General features: G+C 45.5%; 1 protein-coding gene across 1 annotated transcript in view; it reads left to right on the plus strand.

Annotated features, from left to right (window-relative positions):
- The window catches only part of cdh23 (cadherin-related 23), a 767,458-nt gene that overhangs the window by 300,616 nt on the left and 447,333 nt on the right, over positions 1–19,509 (plus strand). Inside the window, exon 11 of the mRNA XM_080215942.1 lies at positions 15,337–15,525. Coding sequence (XP_080072068.1) covers positions 15,337–15,525 — 189 coding nt within the window. The remainder of the gene's footprint in view (positions 1–15,336; positions 15,526–19,509) is intronic.

A 19,509-nucleotide genomic window follows, 5' to 3' on the forward strand; every position in this document is an offset into this window, starting at 1 on the left:
CAATTTAGCATGACCAGTCAACCTAAACTGCACATCTTTGGAGTGTGGGAGAAAACTGGATCAGCCTGAGGAAACCCACGCAGACACAGAAAGAACGTGTAAACTCCACATAGACAGTCACCCAAGGCCAGAATTGAACCTGCGTCCCTGGAGCTGAGAAAGGCAGCAGTGCTAACCACAGTGCCACTGTGCCGCCTTTTTGTCTATTTTTGTTTTAATGTATTGGCTGTTATTTCTGTGCTGGTTTAGTTAGCTGTGTGAATCTGAGCATCTTCCTGTCTGTATGATGCAGGTGTGTCTGTGTGTGTGTCTGTGTCTTTCTCTCTCTGTTGATCTTAAGCCATTCAATATATCAAGCATGCTGTGTTTGAGTGAGTGTGCGTGTGATGTGTGTAAATATGTAACTGTAAATTGTAGCTCCTCTTGTATGTTGCCCGAGCAGAAACAAATTGATTGGCTTCTATTTTCCAGGAACCAGTTTGAAGGATGCACTTCCCTCCTAGTTACTGCTGAAATTAGGGTGATGGGGGTCAGTCCTGTGATAGAATTCACCCCTAATATATCCCCCAATTTGGGAGTGATGCCAGAACAGCACCTCACACACACAATGAATGGCCACATTAGCGATGACAGCCAGCTCTGCAGTCTTCGTGACGGTCTTGGGAGAATGTGGAAACTGGTGATGCAGTTCAGAGTGCGGCGGAACTCCTGCTGTGCCTGTTCAGTGTGTGACCAATCAGCTACCGTCTACTGAAGAGCCCTATTCAGAGTCTGCAACTCTCTTAAACCCCTAGATATCGCTCCATTCTCAGCTGGAATGAGATTGCAAGGTGCTGCACAGTCCCTGGCTGAATCCGCAATTAGGAAAAACCTGACCCCGCGCAGGCAGATGAAGTGATGAGTGAGCAGCAAGCACTTAGAAACGTGGAAACTCAGCAGCCTGGCACAGAGCCGGCTGAATCTGCTTAGTCCTAAACGGAAAGTTCAGTGAAGCCTTTCCAAACTTTTTCAGAAATAAGATGATTCTTTTCACCAGCGAGAGATGGGGGAGAGAAACGTTGCTTGTCTCTGGGTTCATAGCCTGTGACAAAGTAAAGTTAAAGTTTATTTATTAGTCACAAGTAAGGCTTACATTAACACTGCAATGAAGTTACTGTGAAAATCCCCTAGAGGAAACCCACGCAGATGCGGGGAGAATGTGCAGACTCCACACAGACAATGACTCAAGCTGGGAATTGAACCCAGATCCCTTGCGCTGTGAGGCAGCAGTGCTAACCACTGTGCCACCACGAGGACTCCGAGTACTCTGCTGAGATTAGGTCCTTCTATCTTGGACTCGAGGTGTGGCATAGGCATGTAACGCTTAGGCAAGTTTCCAGTCTCTCTGATGAGAGAATCCAACACATGACCAGGTTAGTGTCAGTGGTACATCAAAATCTATATCATAGATTAGCATATCCCATTTGTTATCCCTTGTACTACACTCCCCCCACCCTTGGAAGGGTCTTGAAACAGTGAAATGGATAAGGTAGAGCAGGGACTGCTCACTACGTACATCCACCGTCACCTCTCTCCAGTACGCTTCCTTCTATTGCCAAAATTTCTTGAGCTGCTTTCAAAGGTTTCTTTATCCTATTGTTCCTTTGATAATGCGGATGTGCTGATATTAAATCCTACTGTCTCTGGCCCTCGGCTTGGGACTTGCGTTCTTAGTCTGCAAAGATACTCTGTTATCTACCTCACGCTTATTTATCAGTAATACTTCTAAACAGGCACATTGCTTTTAGACATGATACTAATCTCATTCTCCCTCCCTCCCTCCCTCCCCCCTGCCTCTCTCTCTCTCTCATATTCTCTCTCTAGTCTCCCCCTCTCTCTCTAGTCTAACACTTGACTGATACAGCATGGTGGCACCATGGTTAACACTGCTGCCTCACAGCGCCAGGGACCTGGATTGGATTCCTGGCTTGAGTCACTGTCTGTGTGGAGCTTGCATGTTCTCCCCATGTCTACGTGGGTTTCCTCCGTAGTCATGATGTGGAAATGCCGGCTTTGGACTGGGGTAAACACAGTAAGAAGTCTGACAACACCAGGTTTAAGTCCAACTGATTTATTTGATAGTAAACTAGCAAGCTTTCAGGGTTTGCCCCTTTGTCAGGTGAATTCACCTGATGATGGGGCAAACCCCGAAAGTTTGAGAGTTTACTTTCAAATAAATCGGTTTACTTAAACCTAGTGTTGTCAGACTTCTTACTGTGTTTACCCCAGTCCAAAAAATGTGCAGGTTAGGTGGATTGGCCATGCTAAATTGTCCCTTAGTGTCAAGGGAACTGTCTAGGGTAAGTGCACAAGGTTATGGGAATAGGGTCTGGGTGGGATTGTGGTCAGTGCAGACTGGATGGGCCAAACGGCCTCTTTCTGCACTGTAAGGGATTCTATGACATGTCAGTGGTACATCATCACCTGTGCCGTGCATTAGTGTAGCCCACTGTTAACCCTTGATACAAGTTTCTATTTAAGCTGGAGTATTGGTGGAGTTCCACTTCAAACATACAGGGGAGGTGAGAGAGGTATTGTCACTGGACTGGTAATCCAGAGACCCAGGGTAATGCTCTGGGTAAAGGCAAAATAGTGTGGATATTGGAACTTGAAACAATGACAGAAAATGCTAGAAAATCTCAACACGTCTGACAGCATCTGCGGAGAGAGAATAGAACCGAAACGTTGGTTCTAATGCTTCTGGGTTCGAATCCCACCATGGCGGATGGTGAAATTTGAATTCAATAAAAATCTAATTTAAAAATAAAGTCAAAATTTAGAAATTGTCGATTGCTTTTAAAAAGCCCACCTGGTTCGCTAATGTGCTTTAGGAAACCATCCTAACCTGCCAGGACTGGTCTATGTGTGACTCCAAACCCACCACAATGCAAGTGACTCTTATATGACTCTCTGAAATTGCCCAGTCAGCCACTCAGTTCAAGGGCAGTTAGAGATGGGCAATAAATGCTGACCCAGCGACACCCGCATCCCATAAATTAATTTGAAAAAAAACTTTGCCACTTCTGCAGTGAATTGTTGTAAAAGAGATGCTGTTTGTTTAGGCACTGGTGCCTCTGTTATCTTGATAGCAGATCCTGCAGCCTAAATTACCTGTAATGGGCTCTGACAAAGGGTCATCCAGACTCAAAACGTCAGCTCTATTCTCTCTCCACTGATGCTGTCAGACCTGCTGAGATTTTCCAGCATTTTTCTATCTTTGTACCTGTAATCTAATCAGTTCACTGTAAAGTTTTAGAGTAATTCAAGTGTTATACGTTGTGTTTACATAGTTAATGACAACCACTGGTTGCAGAGAAACTGTTTGAACTTTGAGTCCTTCACTCTTGAAAAGTGAAACTTTTGAAACTCTTGAAAGGTTTTGAGGAACTTTTTAAGATCTTCAGGATTAAGGTCCTATCTTTGCCTTGCAATCTTCTTTTAAAAAGATTTCTTTCTTCCCCTTCAATTTTTGTCAAATTCTTCCACTCTGTCACTGTTCTGACAAGTTATTCTGAATAAAGCTGTGTTACATTGAGGTGGGTGAGTGAGGCTGGTTGTCATATGGTGCTGGTAATGAGATGTTTGATGTTGGCAGCGGTGGGACACAATGACGGTGGGCAAACTGTGCCATCAGGCACTTCGGCCTGTCGCGTACTCTTTGTATTTAATCTACCGGATAAGTACTGCGTTTGGATAAGTACATGGATGTAGAAGGATTAGAGGGATACGGGCCAAATTCGGGCAATTGGGACTAGCTGGGAGGGCACCATGGTAGGTATGGACTGGTTGGGCCGAAGGGCCTGTTTCCATGCTATGTTGCTTTATGACTCTACTGGCAAGCAGCCCAAGCTGACAAATGTCCAATATTTGAGGACCAGTCTAGATGTAATGCAAACTCCTACAGATTAATGTGGACTCAATACCTCTACAGCCCCATTTAAGCTCATAAGTAACAGACACTTGGCTTTCTTAGTCAGATTGGCTGGTTCAGTCAGATTGGTTTCACTACCTTTAAGGACAGTCTATGTGCTTGTGTATTGATGCCCCTTCAAGACCCATCACCTCACCTTAAGGCTGTGTGCATCATGTACGCAGGGGACTGTACTGAACCCCGAGTAAATGCGGAGCCAGGGTTATACTGGTGGTCATGGTGCTCCGTCTGCTACACCTGAAAGATCAATGGCAGAAACAGAGTAGGTGTGTGACGGAGGCAGGCTGAGAAATCCTGATTTTTAGCCTGCTGCAAAGGAGAATAGTTGGCTGAACAAGCAGCCCAAATGAATCCCAATCAGGAATCACAATGTCGCTGGACAGCCAACTATTTGCTCAGCAGGTTGGCTGCAATAAAGAGTTAGAATCATAGAAACCTTACAGTGTAGAAGGAGGCCACTCAGCCCATCAAGGCTGCACTGACAACAATCCCACCCCATCCCCGTAACTCCACATATTTGCCCCACTAATCCTTCTAACCTACACATCCAGAGACATTAAGGGTCAATTTAACATGGCCAATCCATCTTACCTGCACATCTTTAGACTGTGGGAGGAAATGGAGCACCCGGAGGAAACCCACGCAGACATGGGGAGAATGTGCAAACTCCACACTGACCCTAGCTGGGAATTGAACCTGGGTCCCTGGCACTGAGAGGCAGCAGTGCTAACCACTGTGCCAGCGTGCCACTCCCATTCATTACATCTTTCTGCCCTTTTTCCAAAGCACAAATACTCCTCAGCATGTATCCAACGGGGTGGCATGGTGGTTAGCACTGTGGTTAGCCTCACAGTGCCAGGGACTCCGGGTTTGATTCCTGCCTTGGGTCACTGTGCAGAATCTGCGTATTCTCCCCGTGTCTGCATGGGTTTCCTCCGGGTGCTCTGGTTTCCTCCCACAGTCAGAGAGACGTGCTGGTTAGGTGCAGTGACTGTGCTAAATTCTCCCTCAGTGTACCCGATCGGGTGCCGGAGTGTGGCAACTAGGGGATTTTCACAGTAACTTCATTGCCATGTTAATGTGAGCCTACTTACGAGACCAATAAATAAACTTTACTAAACACCACCTTGAATTGCACTCCCAGAGCAGCAGTTTGAAGTATTGCCCTTGCTGAGTATTGGCTTTGATGCGGTCATTTTTTTTTTCCCCCCACGTTGGTTGCAGTGACAGCTTTGTGATGGCCAGTGACTTGTAATCACTGACAGCAATAAATGACCCACTTTCCTGTTCCTGCCGTCGCAAGAGCTGACCTTGGGCTTTGGGTGAAATTGAGTGCTTGCTGGTGCTGGCAGTGTATCCAGAGGGCAGTAATCCTGCAGTCTCAGCGAGGGGTCCATGCCTGTCCGCTACTCAGAAGCTACTGTGACAGAGTGCCCAGACTTCGTCACTCAAGAGCAGAGATCAGAATGATTGGTGTGTAAAACTGTACGAGAATCACATAAACCCTTACTGAGCTGCATCTGTTTCATTCTTCCTGGTGCTAAGAACATAAATTGGGGAAAAACTGTCCTGCAACGTGGAGCAAGGATGAGTTTATTCGAACATAAGTATAGCTTTCACCACTGCAGGAGGCAATTTAGAACAGCGACTCACCAAGATTTCATAGCACTTGCTTCAAAGGCTAACATTAAAGCAAATTGCAGTGTGCGAGAAGTGGAAACCGGGCGCATTATGACCGTGTTATGTATGAGCTTTGTGAGTGCTTGATAGTAAAATTAGAAGCCAAATGGGAAAAAAATGCCACCCCTCAGCTTTCACCTTGACAAAGGTGGAATAAGAGAAATGTGCATAAAAGGAACTGTCGGATTCTAAAAGCTTGTGGGTTTTCCAGAGCGCGGACAGGATCGTGTTTTAAAAAAAGCAATATTGGATATTCGACCTATTAAACCCCCCACCTCCCCCAAACTGCCCTGTTATTTTGCTGTAGCAATAGCTATTCCATCGCTAAATCCAGTTCCCAGTCTCCTTGCTCTGGTCCCTAGACTCGAGTGGGGAGAAGCAGCACGGTCCCAGCTCTCCAAGCCGAGCTTTATGCAAATCAGGTTCTTACTGTAGTTGCTCTTGGCTCCCACCTCCCTTCAAAACGCGTGACTTTAGCATCCGAGGCATTTATGGAGCAGTCACCCACATTCTTGCACCCTTTTTGTACGAAGACAAATTTTGCTCATTCACTTGGTTTAAATTCGAAGATGAATCCCTACAGTGCAGAAGGAGGCTATTTGGCCCATCGAGTCTGCACTGACCACAATCCCACACAGGTCTTATCCCCATAACCCCATGCATTTAGCCGAGCGAGTCTCCTTATGCTGAGGGGCAATTTATCATGGCCAAGCCACCGAGCCCACACATCTTTAGAGCGTGGGGGAAATTGGGGCACCCGGAGGAAACCCACGCAAACTCCACCCAGACAATGATCCAAAGCCGGGAATTGAACCCGGCTCCCTGGCACTGAGAGGCAGCAGTGCTAACCACTGTGCCACCATGTTACCCGATGTCGCTTTGTTCCCCTCCATCCACACCTGAGACCCCTAGCTTACTGAAGAGAGCTGTGAGGGTCTGTTTCCAGGTTGAAGAAAACACACGCACACACACACACACACACACACACACACCCCCTGTCTCTCACACGTTCATTCTCACGTACACACTCACGTTTTCTCAAACACTGAGACGCAGGCACACAGTCAGACACAGTTGTTATTGAATGTGTGGCTGACCAAGCTTCAATGTGTAATGATATCTCAACATTCCAAGTGTGCGGCCTAATAAAGTTTGAGCTGTTTATGTAACCTTCCAGTCAACCATTGAGAACATTCCAGTAACACTGAGTCCACTGTGTTTGAGCTGCAATGTGTATTGGTGAATGAACAAACACTTCTTGCCCTTCCTTGGTTAGTCAGTTAGTGAGGGGTCAGTGCTGATACCTAAAGAGATTGAGTTGAGTAGGTGCACTGGTTCCTGTGGTGGGAGAATCCAGAACAGCGAGCTTCATCTTAAAATTAAAGATAGTCAGATTGGGGAAAGGAGAGTGGAAATCAGGAACTTTTCCCACAGAAGGCAATGATTGCTGGCACAGCGAGAACTTCCAGTGCTAAGATCGATAGATTTTATTTGGGTAGGAAAATGGCAAATGTGGTAAATGGCAATGGGGTACAAATCAGTGATCATCTATTACAGTTGTAGAATGGGCTGGGGAGGATGCAGCAGGAATCTTGTACTCTCCCTGGCTGTGAGCTTGGAGGTGGGAAGAGCATCTGATCAGGTGACCTAACTGAGCACTACCCGCTTCCAGAATTGGATAACAGCAAATTACTGCGGATGCTGGAATCTGAAATCAAATCTGGGCTCGAAACATCAGCTCTTTTCTCTCCTTACAGATGCTGTCAGACCTGCTGAGAATTTCCAGCATTTTCTCCTTAGGTTCCACCAGAATGGTGTTGAGTTGAGCGGGAAGGTTGACCTTTCTGTCCTACCAGCTATTGAGGCCCTTAGGGTGGCTGATTAATGGGTTTGTCAATGTGTGACACCCACGGTGGCTAAAACAATGCTGTCAGCTCCCTGAACTTCTGATAGAAGGATCTGATGTTAGGAAGTTGGGGGGAGCCGGGTAGGCTGAGAGCCATCCACTGCCCTTGGTGACAACCCTCCCATGCCACTCACCTCTGAATGAAAAACAGAAAATGCTGGAAAAGCTCTGTAGCTCTGACAGTATCCATAGAGAGAGGACAGTATCCGTAGAGAGAGAACAGAGCTGATGTTTCGAGTTATCTCTACCCTGTGCTACCAGGTTACCCTAGGACTCTGAGGACTGCAGTTCCAGTAACATCCACCACCTCCTCAGTGGTGCTGCTGAGCACCCCTCTGGTCAGCACACGTGATAGGCAGGACCTCTCCCTCGGGATCTTGACTCCAGGGCATGGCACACAGCTGGCCTCGCCACTGCCTGATTGTCTTGTGGTTGAACGAGCCTTCCTGAAAAGAGACAATGATCAGGTCACTTGCTGACCCTACAATCACAGGACCATGAGATATAGGAGCAGAAGTAGGCCATTTGGTCCATCGATTGCCATCCAATCATGGCTGATATGATTTTCATCCCGTTTTGATTACGAATGGCACAGTTGTTAGCATTGCTGCCTCACAGCATCAGGGACACAGGTTCAATTCCTGACTTGGTTCACTATCTGTGTGGAGTATGCACATTCCCCCTGTGTCTGCATGGGTTTCCTTTGGGTGCTCCAGTTTCTTCCCACAATCCAAAGATGTGCAGATTAGGTTGATTGGCCATGCTAAATTGCCCCTAGTGAGGGTAAATGTATGGGGATAGAGCCTGGATGGGAATGTGTTAGGTGCAGACACAATGGGCCAAATGGCCTCCTTCTGCACTGTAGGATTCTATGAACCTATCTATCTTTGCCTTAAAGACACTCAATGACCTGTCCTCCACAGTCCTCTAGACGCCAGACTCCTCAACAAGAATCTGTCCTGTGTGTCCTCTGCTTCCTAACACCTCAGTGAGATACAGCACAGTCCATCCAAGCTAATAAAAAATGAGGAACCATCAGCAAGTTTAACATTCTGTGCACATGGACACCTGCTCATTTATTAGACGCTCATCTCTGCTGAAAATATTCATAGCTGCACATTTTTCCATTAGCTGCACTTTTGTTTTAATCCGCATTTATGCAATTGAGTTGAGCTGGAGAGTACCTCCTATCCATCACCAATTACACCAGCAGATTATTAACAGATTGGCTTGTTAAGTGTGGCAATGCTGCACTGCACCCTGCCACTGATTGTGGGTGGGATTGCCATACCACACGGTAAGTGTTCTACCGGCAGAGGCAACTCCCTATTGGCTGTCCAATCCTGCTAATGTGTACAGTGTTTTGCATGGCTCCCCATCCTGCTGTCGGGGAACCTGCGGGGGAGAGGGTGGCGCAGCACGGTGGCACAGTGGTTAGTACTGCTGCTTCACCATGCCAGGGACCCATGTCCAATTCCCAACTTGGGTCACCATCTGTGCGGAATCTGCATGTTCTCCCCGTGTCTGCGTGGGTTTCCTCCCATAGTCCAAAGATGTGCTGGTTAGGGGCATTGGCCGTGCTAAATTCTTCCTCGGCGTACCTGAACAGGTGCCGGAGTGTGGCAACTGGGGGATTTTCACAGTAACTTCATTGTAGTGTAAGCCTACTTCTAATAAATAATAAATAAACTTTAAACTTAAAACCTTCAACGAGACCAGAAGATCCCGCCAGCAGGAAAATGCTGCCCTGTGATTTTCCTCCCACTGTTCCTCAAACATTACCTTTGCCCACCTTGCTGGTGTCACCTGTAGAGTTTTGCTCCTTCTCGCTGAGCAAACAGGTGGGAAGTGGAGGGAAGTTCCATCCACTTTGCCACGGTTTGGGTGCCGGAATAATCCGGACGCAAGCAGAAGTTGCTGCCCTGGATTTTAAATCTGGAAAATGGGAAGAGACACGAGGAGGAGGAAATAGACACCAAAATAAACGGGAGCCGAAAAATACTTTGAAAAATGTAACCGGGGTATTGCTGTTTCAGTGCAGAGATTTCCTAGAAATTGATAACTTTCACAGTTAAACTAAAAGTCTCTTGGTCACTCTCTTGCTGTCAGTTTCTCCTCCTACCCATCTTCTCAGCTTCTTTACTGGACTCGCCCTTTAATACCCAATTGTCATGGTCGCCCAGATAGCACCCAGTCAGTGGGAGCTGTCCTGATGTACGTGGAAATGTGGTTGCATTATTTCAGAGGCTCTGTATCCTCAGAAAATGTCCTGAAGTTTCAGCTACAAAATGCTTTACAACATAACTGCAGTGTTGAATATGGAGATCCCCCCCCCCCCTGCCAATCAGCCCTGTTCACCCTGCCTCTCTCACTGCCCCCACCCCCTGTACCTTTCACCCTCCCTCCCTCTCCCTACACTCTCCATCTACCCCTCTCCGTCCCACTTCATTCTTTGCTGCCTGTCTATTATTTCCGCTCCCATCGATGGCTCACTTTATCAATCGGCCACAAGAGGGATCTGGACGATGGAAAAGATTATATTTCCAAAAACCGATCCGATTAATTGAGCCAGGACAGTTTCAACTCGCCTTCCAGGGGCTTGCAGTGAGAATTCAAATTCGTTCTACTTTCTCGCCAAACATTGACATCTTAACCTAGTTACTGGACTGCAATGTTTTTGACAGTTTTTAATGATTAAGGTTCTGGTTTAAAAATTTAAGCTGCAGGATTCTAGGGGCCACGTTTCAGCCCCCTCACTGGAACCGTCCAATCATGTTGGTTTCCATCCTTCTTACTCCCAGTGTGACTGAAGTGATTGGAACGTAAAGTAAGGGCGGGTGAGGTGAGTGCTGGTTACTCACGACATTGCCTGTGAGAGCCGTGCGCTCCCTCTGTGTCCAAAGTGTAAAAATGCCTTCTGTTTTTACCAGCTGATGACAGTTTACATTAATATCTAAATGATTAAACATTCTCTAAACTCGTTATGAAATATTTGGCATGTATTGAATGTATTTAATCTTAATCAAGGGTCGCAGTAAGTGAACAAGCACGATTTCAATCTTGCAACCCACTGACTAGTCTAGATTGCCCATCAATGCTTTAGAAGATGTGTCACCCACTGAACCTCAAAACTGCTTTCTGTACCCTCTGGCCTCTGTTGCTAAGCAACAACCATTCTTTTAAACATTGTATTTGCTTTAACGTCCCTTCAGTACTTGTAAAGGATCATTAAAAAATGTTGGTTCTCCAGACCTGCTGCCTTCACTCTCAAATTAAACTAGACCCAGGTTTCATCTTTTTAGCCCACAATTAAGTGAGATAAATTCAGCTTAAACCTAAAGCTAGAACTTATTCCTAATACTCGTAATGATGGAATAAAGGCCGAGAAGCTGTTTCCTTTCACAGCAGTGGACAGTGGCACAGTGTTAGCACGGCTGCCTCATAGCGCCAGGGACCTGGGTTCGATTCTGGCCTCAGGTCACTGTCTGTGTGGAGTTTGCATGTCCTCCTTATGTCTGTGTGGGTTTCCTCTGGGTGCTCCGGTTTCCTCCCACGGCCCAAAGATGTGCAGTTAGGTTGATTGGTCATGTTAAATTGATCCTAGTTTCAGGGGATTAGCAGGGTAAATATGTGGGGTTACAGGAATAGTTGGTGCAGGCTTGATGGGCCAAATGGCCTCCTTCTGTACTGTAGGGATTCTGAGAGTCAGCGAGTGGAAGAAGCAGGTTTCAGATAACTTGCAAAAGAATTGGTGAGGAGATTGAAATGACGAAGTGGAGTCCTGCGGGGCTCTGTGCTGGAGCCTCATTGAACTTAGAGAAGGGGAGGCAATGGCATGAACATAGAACATTATAGCACAGTACAGGCCGTTTTTCCCTTGATGTTGCACTGACCTGTGAAACCAATCTAAAGCCCATCTAACCGACACTATTCCAAAATCATCCATATGTTTATCCAATGGCCATTTAAATGCTCTTAATGTTGGCGAAACCACTATTGTTGCAGGTAGGGCATTCTGTGCCCTTACTACTCTATAAGTAAAGAACCTACCTCTGACATCTGTCCTATATCTATCACACCTCAATTTAAAGCTATGTCCCCTCGTGCTAGCCATCTCCATCCGAGGAAAAAGGTTCATACTGTCCACCCTATCTAATCCTCTGATCATCTTATGTGCCTCTATTAAGTCATCTCTTAACCTTCTAACGAAAACAGCCTCAAATCCCTCAGCCTTTCCTCATAAAACCTTCCCACCACACCAGTCGCTAAATTTGCAGGTGACACAAGGACAGCTGTTATCAAGATGCTGCAAGGAGGTTGCAGATGGATAGAGATAGTTTGAGTGAATGGGCAAGAATCTGGCTGTGTATAATGTGGGAAAATGTGAAGCTATTCATTTTGACTGGAAGAATAGAAACACAATACATGATGCAGAGGGATTTGGGTTTACTAGTGCATGAGTCACCAAAACATTAATATGCTGGTACAGAATGTAATTGAGAAGACTAATGGAATGCTATCCTTTATTGCCAGAGGAATTGAACATAAAAGTAAAGATGTTATGATTCAGCTGTACAGGGCATTGATGAGACCACAGCTCGAATACTGTGTGCAGTTTTGGCCATCTTATTTAAGGAAGAATGTATGTGTGTTGGAGCTGGTTCAGGGGAGGTTTACTGGATCGGTAGCCAGAATGAGCAGGTTGTCTTATGAGGAAAGGTTGGGCAGACTGGGCTTGTTTCCACTGGAGTTTAGAAGAGGGAGGGGGTGACTTGATTGAAGTCTATAAGATCCAGAATGGCCTTGACAAGGTGGACATGTAAAGGATATTTCCTCTTGATATTGATTTTGATTTATTATTGTCACGTATTAACATAGTGAAAAGTATTGTTTCTTGTGCACTATACAGACAAAACATACCGTTCATAGAGAAGGAAATGAGAGAATGTAGAGTATAGAGAAAGATCAACTTAATGCAAGGTAGGTCCATTCAAAAGTCTGACAGCAGCAGGGAAGAAGCTGTTCTTGAGTCAGTTGGTGCGTGACCTCAGATTTTTGTATCTTTTTTTCAAAGGAAGAAGGTGGAAGAGAGAATGTCTGGGGTGCGTTGGGTCCTTAATTATGCCGGCTGCTTTGCCAAGGTAGTGGGAAGTGTAGATAGATTCAGTGGATGGGAGGTTGGTTTGCGTGATGGATTAGGCTACACTTGCAACCTTTTGAATTTCCTTGTGGTCTTGGGCAGAGCAGGAGCCATACCAAGCTGTGATACAACCAGAAAGAATGCTTTCTATGGTGCATCTGTAAAAGTTGGTGAGAGTCATAGCTGATATGCCAATTTTCCTTAGTGTTCTGAGAAAGTAGAGGTGTTGGTGGGCTTCACTGAGATGGGATTTCCACCCCACCCCCAAAAAGCACCAGTAGAAATAAACAGAAACTTGACTTGATTGTAAGCCTGTGACCCAAAGGGAGGGCAGGGAACCCCTCGTACATTACAGGCAAGACCATCGATCTTGCAAGCTTGTAGGATATTGGATTGAACCATGGAATGCAGTCCCCCAAAGTACCAATAAAATTCCTGGAGTGTTACACAGTAAAAATAGCATATTTGACTTATTCCATAAGACAGAGGAGCTGAATTAGGCCACTCGGCCCATCGAGTCTGCTCCGCCATGCAACCATGGCTGATATGATTCTCATCCCCATTCTCCTGCCTTCTCCCCGTAACCCCTGACCCCCTTATTAATCAGGAACCTATCTATCTCTGCCTTAAAGACACGCAATGACCCGGCCTCTGCAGCCTTCTGCGGCAAAGTGTTCCACGGATTCACCACTCTCTGGCTGAAGAAGTTCCTCCTCCATCCCATCCCTGCAACCCCAATAATTCTCTCTCTCCATGCACCCACATCTAGGTTGGCTTGCTTCTATTTTTGCCTCTACGCTCAAGTTGCTAAATTAAACCTGCAAGTCACAATAAAGTGTGCAATGAAGCATATGTATGCCATAAAATGTGCTGACTGACTTTTTTGGATTTATGTTCAACTCCCAGGAATTCTCATTTTTAATTAAAATCAATGTGAGAACGGGTGGTTGGCTGAATACATATTTGTTAAATATAGATTTATAACCTGGGACTGTAGTTCTCATTGATTGGAGCAGCCTAACAGTTGGATAAGTATTATAAAAAGATGCTTTGCACTCCAATACATGTTAGTGGCTCAGACCAGCATAATTGCTACAAAGCTGGCTTTCCCAGATTTGCAATTGCTTTGCATTATGGCTGTATTCTGCCAATAATTAGTTCTGTCACATACGATCCATCATAATCCAGGCTGGCACTGTGCCCCTCTATTGGAGAAGGCATTGCGATGGTTAAGGTACTGCCCTTTGAACAAGACGTTAACCCGACACCCGTCTGTCCCTCTGCCAGTGGGTTTTGAAGATTCCCCGGTCGTTCATCGTCGTCACCACGGAGATTCTTCCTGTAATCCTGGCAAGCGTTCCTCGATTCAGGCCAATCGAGCCTGTTCTACACCACAGTGAGATCGTGGTTGACTTGTGATCTAACAGCATAAACCTGCCTTTTGTCCCATCTCCCCAATACCTTTAACCAGCCAAATGGTGCCCCTCCCCATGCTGACACTGTAGTTAAGAAAGCCCACCAGTGCCACTACTTCCTCAAAGGACTAAGGAAATTTGGCATGTCAGCTACAACTCCCACCAACTTCTACAGATGCACCTTAGAAAGCATTCTTTCTGGTTGTATCACGGTTTGGTATGGGCTCCTGCTCTGCCCAAGACCACAAGAAACTAACAAAAAGTTATGAATGTAGCCCAATCCATCACGCAAACTAGTCTCCCATCCATTGACTCTGTCTACACTTCCCGGTGCTTCGGCAAAGCAGCCAGCATAATTTAGGAGCCCACGCATCCCAGACATTCTCTCTTCCACCTTCTTCCTTCAGGAAAAAGATACAAAAGTCTGAGGTCAAGTACCAATCGACTCAAGAACAGCTTCTTCCCTGCTGCTGTCAAACTTTTGAATGGACCTACCTCGCATTAAGTTGATCTTTCTCTACACCCTAGCTGTGACTGTAACACTACATTCTGCACCCTCTCCTTTCCTTCTCTATGAACAATATGCTTTGTCTGTATAGCACACAAGAAACAGTACTTTTCACTGTATTTTAATATATGTGATGATAATAAATCAAATTAAAATGTTATTAATCCCAAACGTAAAATGAGCAGGTGATCTAACATCGACTGCCAGTTGTGATGGCGAGTTCTAAATTCCTTCTATCGTTTGCTCCTGAAAAAGTTGGTTCTAATTTTTAAGATTGTGGTGCGGTCTTATCGGCCGTTCGTGCCCCACTCTCGCTGCAGCGAGGGGCAGAGACTTTGGAGCCCAGCCAAATCCCTCTTCACTGTGGCGGGATAGGAAAATCCAGCTGGCATGATCAGCTATAACATTCCGGCCTGTGCCTATTTTACTGCCTCCTCCACCCGAGGCTTGTAAGATCCTGCCCAAAACCAACAGAGAATGCCATCGGCCTTGTGCCGATACAATTCTGGCTCTCGGTCTACCCATTGGTTCCCCTGAATAACTTCAATTGATCATTCACGCCATTGCTGTTTGTGGGATCTTGCTGTGCGTCAGTTGGTTACCATACTTGCCTACGTGGCAACAATCGTCATACCTCAATGTAAAATCTTTCAAATGTTTTATTGTACAGCGTGCGAATGCATTTTATTAATACAATATTGTCCCCACTATGTACAGGGCACTGAACTGAATGAAGACCGGACGCCATCAAACGCTACCGTTTCCACGACGTTTAACATACTGGTGATTGACGTCAATGACAATCCGCCAGAATTCAATCGCTCGGAGTACAGTGTCAGCATTACGGAACTGGCACAGGTGGGCTTTGCGCTGCCCCTCTTCATCCAAGTGCAAGATAAAGATGACGTAAGTACCAATATTGAGGTTTGCAAGTGAAACCTGATTTAAGAGCTGCCTCCAGTCACGTCGCTCCTTAGTCACCCTCTGGCCTTGTACTTGTAGGTTCAAGCCAGTTCTGTGTCTGTCTCAATGGAGCAGGCAATAAACATGGACGATCTGTGTCAGTAATTGGAAGAATGGATGGGTGGTTTATATGAATATTGGGCTAGATATTGCGGTTGTGCTTAAGGATGTATGTCTGTGGTAATGTTGTGATGTGGGTAATACATCAAAATGCATTGTGCACTGCCTGCTGACAGATTTCCCATTCCTGAATGGAGCAATTGCTTCACTAAGCCTTTCTGTCTCTCTACCTCCTCACTCCTCCTCCTGTAAGATGCTCCTTAAAACCTACGTTTTCATCACCTGTCCTAATATTTCCTCGATTGTAAAATGTCTGAGAACCCCACAGTGCCTTGGAATGATTTGACTGTATTAAGGGTGCAATGTAATTGTGAGCAGTTGTCACCATCACTTTGTGTCTGACTGTCAGATATGCATTATTTGTACCTATCAGAATTCAAAGGGCTGTTTGCATGAGTGCTGCCAACTCTTTCCCTATGCCATCGTGTCATGGTCATCTTCATTAGGAAATAGGGGAGCCGGTGGCCTCGTGGTATTATTGCTAGATTATTAATCCAGAAACTCAGCTGATGTTCCAGGGACCTGGGTTCAAATCTCGCCACAGCAGACAGTGGAATTTGAATTTGATTAAAAAATATCTGGAATTAAAAATCTATTGATGACCATGAAACTATTGTCGATTGTCAGAAACACCCAACTGGTTCACTAACGTCCTTTAGGGAAGGAAATCTGTCCTTATCTGGTCTGGTCTACATGTGATTCCAGAGCCACAGCAATGTGGTTGACTCTTAATTGCCCTCTGAAATGGCCTAGCAAACCACTCAGTTCAAAGGCAACTCGGGATGGGCAATAATGCTGGCTCAGCCAACGACATCCATGTTCTGCAAAGAAATAAAATAAAGATCAGGAATGACTATTCTGGCCAGTTTGGTGGTCTCTAATGACAGTGAAACGATCTCACTTCCCCTCACAATTTTCATCAGGTAGTGATACAGCTCTCATAGAATCCCTATAGGGCAGGAGGAGGTCATTTGGCCCATCGAGTCTGCACTGACCATAATCCCACCCAGGCCCTATCCCCGTAACCCCTCGTTAACCAGTAGGACTAATAATAGTTACCATTGGTCTTAACCAACCCCAATCAGCCTTCCTTCAGACAACAAGATATCCGCAAAGTAGGAGATCGCCACAAACTTTTACCATTCATCTGACAACTGGCAGCCTAGCCCTAACAGGCATACCATTCCTATCCTTTCTTTTCAAAAGATGCCATTATTGAATTCATAAACACTTCCCACTTAAACGCCTGAGCCCTAGTCCTAACTCTTGTAGCAATATCCTTCACAGCTATTTTTTATCTTTTTAGCACTAATAAAATATCCTTGATTTAACACACTTCCCCTATTAATGAAAATAATCCATTAATAATTAATCCTATTAAACATCTTGTTTACGGAAGTATTATTGCTGGTTTAGTTATTACCCTTAATCTCCCCCCAACCTGCTAATTACCCTGATCACCCTGTAGCCCCCCTAACACTAAGGGGCAATTTAGCATGGCCAATCCACCTAACCAGCACATCTTTGGACTGTGGGACGAAAACCGGAACACCCGGAGGAAACCCATGCAGACATGGGGAGATTGTGCAAACTCCACACAGACAGTGACCCAAGCCAGGAATTGAACTCGGATCCCTAGCGCTGTGAGGCAGCAGTGCTAACCACTGTGCCACCCGGTGAATACAGTCTGATACAGTCATTTGTTGCTGACTCCCTTTCTGTAAATATATCACCCTCTAGAGAAAGTAATCAAGTCTACATTGACTCCTCACCCTCTGTCTAAATTTGAGGCCATGACTTTGTTTCTGAAATATTGTGAAGTAGCGCACATTTCACAAGTTGACATTGAAGGCTGCAGTGTTATTGTTGGCCCCCAGTTATTTAAGTTGATTTGCAGTTGAGAGATTGCAACCATTATTCTTGAATTCCTTGCCTTGCCTTGAATTTATAATATTCTGAGGGTTCAGAAAATGTTTCCGAAGCATTGTGGAAAAATATGGGTGACCTTGGATATGATACACATGTCCACGTTTACTACTGGAACCTGACTCTGCAAGAATCCATTGTAATCCTGTGCTCGCGATAAGGAATAGAGTAGAATAGATTGTTTTAGAAAACTTGTTGCCAGCAGGAGAGAGTGGTGTTCGATGAATTGCCCATTCAGACAATAGAGCCAAAGCGATGAGTGAAATGGGGGCCTCCTGTGCTGCAGTCATTCTGTGAATGACATTGTAAGTTACAGGCGATTTGACCCCACACACTAACCAAGTGGAGGAGTTTGGAGACCGTTCCACAAAGTGGAGGTTGGACCCAAGCAGGGTTGGGGACAGGAATTAGCAGAACTGGGTGGGGTGCAACACAGAAAAGGCCCATCGAGCCTGCACCAACAACAACTGACACTAAAGGCACGCTAATCCATTTACCTGCTCTTGTCCCATATCCTTGAATGTTATATTTCAAGTGCTCATCTAAATATTTTTTATGGGAAAACATAAAGCTGACCCTTAGGAAAAAGCTGATAGAGTCACTATGCCATGTCCATCTGGCGTTTGCACATTCTCCCTGTGTCTGCGTGGGTTTCCTCTGGATGCTCCGGTTTCCTCCCACAGTCTGAAAGACATGCTGGTTAGGTGCATTGACCCAAACAGGCGCCGGAGTGTGGCAACTAGGGGGAATTTCACAGTAACTTCATTGCAGTGTTAATGTAAGCCTTACTTGTGACTAATAAATAAACTTTAACTTTAACTTAGATGTAATTGGGTTGAGATGGTTGGGGGAGGGGGGTGATTGGTTGTTTATGGGGATGGGCCACGAGGGAAGAGAGATGACAAGACTGCAGAGGTTTGCGAATCGGATTCTGAAGTGTGGGAATGATGTGGGTGAATGACCTGGAGCAGATTACAGGGCAGGGTGAGCGATAAGAGTGCGTGCAGTAACCCTGAGTCAACTGAGTATAGGAGGCAAGGTGCTGTGCTCAGTGGGAGTTGCGTATAGATCAGACCCAGTAATGATGGCAGATTTCCTTCCGTGAAGGCATAGAGTGAAACAGATGTGTCTTTACGACCTGGTAGATGCTTGGTCAGCACTACTGACACTAGCTTTTGTTCCAGTTTTAAAATTAATCAAATTTAAACTCCGCGCCCCCTAGGATTTGAAGTTGTGTCTCCAGGTCAATAGTCCAGATCTCTGGATCTTAAAGTAAAGTTTATTTATTGTAAGGCTTACATTAACAATGCAATGAAGTTATTGTGAAATTCCCCTAGTCGCCACGCTCTTGCGCGTGTCTGGGTCAATGCACCAAACCAGCACGTTTTTCAGACTGTGGGAGGAAACCCACGTAGACATGGGGAGAACATGCAGACTCCACACAGACAGTGATCCAAGCCGGGAATCGAACCCAGGTCCCTGGTGCTGTGAGGCAGCAGTGCTAACCACTGTGACATCATGCCACCCAGTCCAGTAACGTAACCAGTCAAGTACTGTACCATCGCCTCTGTAGCTCCTTTAATGTTGAGATATATGGTACAAGGGAAAGGTGCTCTTTGGGGCGATAATTAAATTATATTCCATATTGAAACATCTTATCACACTAAACATGCATTTATTGGGAAAGTTATTTGTTTCTGGCTGAGTGTAGGCACTGATTAAACTGCATTTGCACGGGTTATTCTGTGACTGAATTTGATTTATTGTTTCAGGCACAGCCAATCAAGCCCAAACAATTCCAATATTAGTTTTGAGAAAGATAATTTTGCTTCTCTCCTCAGTGGCCACGGAAGAAAAGCTCCATTTCTTCCCATGGCCATT

The sequence above is a fragment of the Carcharhinus amblyrhynchos genome, chromosome 31, assembly GCF_965287045.1.
Source record: "Carcharhinus amblyrhynchos chromosome 31, sCarAmb.v2.hapA, whole genome shotgun sequence".
In the NCBI taxonomy this organism is placed as follows: domain Eukaryota; kingdom Metazoa; phylum Chordata; class Chondrichthyes; order Carcharhiniformes; family Carcharhinidae; genus Carcharhinus; species Carcharhinus amblyrhynchos.